The sequence below is a fragment of the Euleptes europaea genome, chromosome 15 (assembly GCF_029931775.1).
Source record: "Euleptes europaea isolate rEulEur1 chromosome 15, rEulEur1.hap1, whole genome shotgun sequence".
Classification (NCBI taxonomy): Eukaryota; Metazoa; Chordata; class Lepidosauria; order Squamata; family Sphaerodactylidae; genus Euleptes; species Euleptes europaea.
In genome coordinates, this window is record NC_079326.1 from 7,386,226 (window position 1) to 7,392,225 (window position 6,000).

The 6,000-nt window shown below is 39.2% G+C and overlaps 1 protein-coding gene across 1 annotated transcript in view; it reads right to left on the bottom strand.

Moving 5' to 3' along the window:
- The window catches only part of CNTNAP5 (contactin associated protein family member 5), a 603,640-nt gene extending 599,047 nt beyond the window's left edge, over nucleotides 1-4,593 (bottom strand). Inside the window, exon 1 of the mRNA XM_056861386.1 lies at nucleotides 4,492-4,593. Coding sequence (XP_056717364.1) covers nucleotides 4,492-4,567 — 76 coding nt within the window. The 5' untranslated portion in view covers nucleotides 4,568-4,593. The remainder of the gene's footprint in view (nucleotides 1-4,491) is intronic.
- Between the last annotated feature and the right edge of the window lie 1,407 nt (nucleotides 4,594-6,000).

Here is a 6,000-nt window from a genome sequence, read left to right on the forward strand (position 1 = left end):
GAGTGGAAACTGCTCATCCATATCAATGACCCTTTCTGTACAGATACATATTGCAAGTTCAGTCTATACCCAATTCCCTGTTCTGCCCCAAATTTTGCAAATAAATAATAAATAAATAGTGCATTCATGAAACAGGCATTCCTATTACTGCAACATCTTGAAATAGAAGTCTCATAGCCTATGCTTTTTCAGAACTGTTATTGTCCCACTTCCCACTTTTTGAAAAAGATGTTATCTAAATGTCCATTTCCCAAAGTCTAAATGCATCCGCCTCAATTCAAAGCTGTATGTATGTTTCTGGTCATGCATTCACCTCCAATCCCTACATTTTGCTGCCCAACAACAGCCTTCCATGCCAGTGTGACTGAGATCCCTTCAAGTGAGGCTTATTTGAAATTTAGGGACCTGTGATTAGAAATGGGAAACTATAAAGCTCCACTGTGCAAACAGAAGTATCCACAAACGTTTCTGGACTTTTCTACCCCATTGTTTCCACTTAATTTTTGCAACCTGCTTTCATGCCCTTGACTGTTTTACTATTCTTCAGACACTGCCATTTCTCCACTTTATTATTATATTGTACAGTGCACAAATTGTTGTATCTGTATGCAGAAGCACACAGCCATCTGAGAACACATTTAGCATTGTGAGATAGATATCTATATATCCCCAAAATGTATACAGCAACACAAAAAGGACATATATAAAATGCAATTGTGGGAATCACATATGGGGAGAAAGAGGTTAAATCTGCAAAACTGGGGTCTTCCTGCAAGCCCACCTTTCTATTAAGTTGCACTAAAATTGTATCCATTACATATGTGATACAGCATTCATTAGTGTATGTATGTCTATTGAATCTATTTTCCTGTAATTAGTATCCTGGGGAGAAATCTCATTGCTACTGTAGTTATTTAATCTAATAAAGTGCTGCAATGAAGAGAGCCGGAGGTATTTCTGGAACTACATTAGCATGAAGTAGCTCTAATGCTTGTAACAATATCCCCTGAACTTCTCTCCTTCATTTCATGTTGCTAGGATTATCGAAAGTTTTTTGTGAGACAGTTAATTAATATTCAGGTCATGTGCTGATCAAGAAGATAAAGAGTCAAAGACAGCTCTTCATTTCAATATTTGGTGTCAAAAATAAAGGAGTTGGAGGACAGCACATGTGCTAACAAGTAGTAAGGAAACAGAAATCTTAATTTACATTTCTCAATGTAATCTCAATCCATGCAGAAATAGATCAGAAAAATTTCTGTCTGGAGGAGTCACCATAGTCTTTCCTAAAGTTATTCATTCTACAAGGACCTCTGGCACCAGACATATTACCTATGGTATGCTACAACTTGGATTGACATGGGGCTCATCTATTCGGCATCTAGTAAATTTTGCTAGTGCAGAGGTTTGAACTAGATGACCTTCTTTGTTTCTCTGTTTCTATGCTGCTAGAGTTCAGTAGTCTATCAAAAGTACTTGACTTCCACCAGCACCAATTCACCTTCTAATAGACTAGGATTGTTCCAGTTCATTGCTACTATGAACAAGATAGATGGTTGGATAGACAGATGGATAGATAAATGGTGCAGTTAAAAGATAGGTATGATTTTTTAAATTAAAAAATACACTCATGTTCCATGGAAATTTCTATAGACAAATTAAAAGACTGCTGAAATAAGTTCTGAAGTGTAGTTCAAAGCATCTGTAAGCTTCAGAGCATGCACACAAAGCCTTACCGCATGTGTCAATTTGTGGAGTTCACTGATGGATTATTAAACTTGGCATATTCTAGTGACTTGTTACTGTGATGCTGTAGTTCTTGCTAGAATTTCATCCATATTGTTTATGGTCCTATGCATATCTGATAAACTCATGGGGACCTGCTTCCAAGAATGAATAGGATTAGCAGTAAGGCCACTAAGGCTGCAGTCTTAAACACACTTAACAGGGAGTAAATCCCATGGAAGTCAGTGAGATATACTTCTTAGTAGACATGCTTAGAATTGTTCTGCAAGACAGTCACATCAACATAATCTTATAGTACTTTGCTAAGACAACACTGGATAAAATTGAGCATTGGCATTCTTCTATATTACAAGGTTATTTAGATATTGCAATGACTTATTGTGTGTGTGTGTGTGTTAAGTGCCGTCAAGTCGCTTCCGACTCATGGCGATCCTATGAATGAAAGTCCTCCAAAATGTCCTTATTACTTGCATTAAACTGAGGCAAACACCCAAAGAAAGATGTTGAAGCATTGAAAAAGAAGTGGAATTCACATATAGGTCTAATTGGGGATAGATGCTAGGTTTTGCCCAAAATGCTAAGGGCCTGTTTTTCTGAAAGGTGAAAACTTTTCCTAATGGTTACAACGATGTGTACAAAGCTCTTTCAAGGTTTAAAGATGACAGATTTTGAGGAAAAACTGGTAATTATTGCTGATTCCTGGAAGAATCTTTAGCTGTGCTCCTGGGAAAGAACATTCAGCCTAATTCATTGCTCAATGAATACGTAAAAAACTGTACAACATAATAAAAAGATTGATCATTGTGGTTTATAAAGACTGAGTCCTACATATTTAGAGAGCAGTTGGTTTGTTCATTTGGAGTGTTTATTGGCATAGGGAAATTAAAGTGTCACCAGTGAAATAGTAAAACTCATTAACACAGAGTTTCCTTTAAAATGTTAGGAATTAACTTTATTACCACATTGGCCTTCTTGCTTAAATCACCTCCCATTTAGTGCTGCTGAGCATTATGAAAAATATCAGCTACAGTGTTTTGGGACTGAAGAAATATTGGTGCTTGCCTATCATTTTTAGTCATTAAAGTAAGATCTTCATAGGACCACTAAGAGGGTGATACTTATTCGCGATGTTTATTATATTTGACTTTTTCCTTACTTTTGTTGCATAGACATACTAATTGATCTTTCTTGAACCCCCATCTCTCTTGTCTTTAAAACACAGAATCAAAAAGTCAAGAGTGACCTCTAGTGTTCAAAAAACCCAGTAGAACTCAAAAATAACTTAAGTCTTTCCAAATCATGACATGAAAAATATCACTTGTTTTAAACATGTGCTCATTATTCTTGACTGTTACAAACTTCATTCAATGAACACAGATGTTAGCCACATTTACAAACAGCAGCCCAAATGCACCTTTCATAAGCCAGTTCCATTATCTAATTAATGATGAGCTCCAGATGAAGAGCCTAAACTATTTCTATGCAGTTTTGACCCCCCCACATCCCTTCCCCCTGTCAAGCAAGCATTTGAACAGGTCCAGTTGAGTCATGATTTCTGAACAGTTCACAGTCCTCAGTTTTAAAATACTCATGTTTCCTGATGTGTGCTTTCATTCCCCTCTTTCATTCAACCACAAAGTGAAGAATTGGCATCTATTACTCTCAATGTTCAGTTGTGCCCAAGGATTGCTTAATGGGAGCAAAGGTGGTTAAGATAAATGTCAGATTAGGCAATCCCTTGTTTTGACTTTTTCTTCTTCTCCTTTGCAGTGACAATGAATGCAGATCATAGTCTCACAATAATTTTCTTCCTTAATTTCTAGCATAATTGCTACCCAAGGGAAAAAAAAACAACAACCCTTCAGGTGAGGGACAGTAGATGAGAAAAGACAAAAGACCTTAAAGAGGGTTCTTTCCAAATGGAAAACAGAATGATTATAAGGCACACTTCTAGTGGTTTAGGAAGAAGAGGTGGAAGCTACAGATTACTAGTAATACAGTCAGGTTTGTATCTCTCTTCTTTTTAAACTACCACTAGAGCCTTTCCAGATACAGACTTCTTGAAATTCAGTCACATGTACTACTAGTCTAAATGCTATGCTCTGTTAAGCTGGTTTCCTACATTCCAGTGTGTACTTAATTCTGGCTTGGAGAAACATACAACCTCTGTATCTCAAGCAGCAGCTGCTGTTTGGTGTGATTCAGATATAGCTATGTGTCTTTCCCAATAAAATCAACATCAGGAATACAACAGGAAAATCAAATATCCATTCCATGCCTATATGATTCAACACAATACAGGGTATGAAATCCAGTTTGGAATGGGGAAGAGGTAACTTGTGAATCATTAAATCTAGGGCTGAAAAAAGCCACACTATGCACTGGAGGTGACTGAAGGCATTTGCATGATTTCATTAAAGGCATGAAAAATGAAGGCGTAAAAATAAAAAAAACACAATTCATCCAGTGACCCAGGAGAAACGACTTCAATTTCAGGAATCCCAGACATAGAGGTTTGCTGCAGGGAAGATAATGCCCAGATTTCTACAACTTCCTATTTCAGAATGTAGAGAACCTTCACCTTAGTTCTCCTTAGAGAGGGGCATTTGCAAGGGGAGGGGGCACTTAAAATAACTTTATTGGTGATACCTTGCTGATTGACTTCTCCCCCTTGATCATTAGACACCCCCCAAAAAATTAAATCATGTAAGCAGGTCACTGTGAAAAGGATGATTTGATACTTACGGTTGCTAGCTGATAATCCAAGATTCCACAAGCTGAACAACAGCAAAGTCGAAATGAGTTGTGCAATAGGATCCATTTTCTTTTGCTCTCCCTTTCTTCTTAATCTCCAGTTTTAGACAGCGGCTGCTCTGGCTTCTCTTGCCTTCCGATGCTCCTTTACTGCATCCGGCGTGCAGACGCTCCTGAAAATGCAGGCGAGGGAGCTGAAAAAGGAGAGAAAAAGAGAGACCCTCCTTGAGGAAATCTTAAAGGAGCAGCGCCAAAACAACGGTGAAAAAACCAAAAGCGCGAGAGAGGCAGGGTCTGAAATCCACCTCCAGGAGCTGCAATTGGAATTCAGGAGCCTAGAGCTGGACAGCTCCTTATAGGCGCCAGGGGGCGAGAAGGCTCACTCCACCTCCTGCTCAGCCTCCTCCCCATCACACCTCCCGCCTGCTAGGGAGGATCCTTTCTCATTACTATTATCAAGCCTTGATGAGAAGCTTCAGAGCTGGTGTGTAAATTGGCTGACCACAGCATCGCTCTCTCTCACACACACACACTTCCCCCGACATTATTTGTGAGCTAGCAGAAAAACGCCTGGGTGGGTGGGGGTTCATGCCATGTAAATTAGAATGCAGGAATGAAAGTGAGGGGGGGAAGGACTTAAAATCATTGCTTTCTGCAAAGAAGGAAGAGAGAGCTACATTTTTAAGGATACAGGAAACCCCATCTCGAGCCGAATTTGTACAGAAAATAAGAGGAGACTCCTGGCACCTTGAAGACGGTTGGTGTTGTTTTTGTGTAGGCTATTGCAGGAAGTGGACAGTAAAGATGAAGATCTGGGTGCACAGAAATCCAGGGTAAGGAGTGCAGGAAGACTGTTTTGCAAATGGAGATTTAAAATGAAGTGCAGAAAGCAGGCATGCTAAGCATTTTTAGAGTGTAATCCTAAGAAGGTCTACTCAGAATCCTACTTAGGTCTTTTCAATGGGGCTTACTCCTAGGTAAGTGTTGCTAGGGCTGTGCTATTAATTTATAAATAACTTACCCTTGCAATTGTGGAGAAGAGCTTGAAGCAGTCGATGTGCTCGAAGAACACTATGCCTGCCCAAGTCAGATTCTGGGTTGGAACTTATGCCTCTTATCAGCATCAAGTTTTTGATTCACTGCTTGATTGCCTCAATTGGGAGAAGTGCCAAATCAATGATTTTATGCAGGACAGGAGACAGGGTTAGTTATTTCTTCCACAGTACTGAAGATGCAAAGTGGAAAATAATTGTTGCCTCCTTCCCGTATTGCACTCTTTCCTGATTAACCCGCCGCTCTGCCGCTGTCCTTTCAAGAACTTTAGCTTAATAATTCCCAAGACTTAACCTTGTTGCTTTGCTGTTGGTTCAGCCCACATCAATAGCAGGCTGTATCAAAGGCGGATTAAAATTGCATTAGTGATCCCAACTTTAATCCGAGAGGAGAGAATTTATTTGGAGCATTAAGATCTTTGTTGTGAGTAATTTGCTGGTCCCTAGC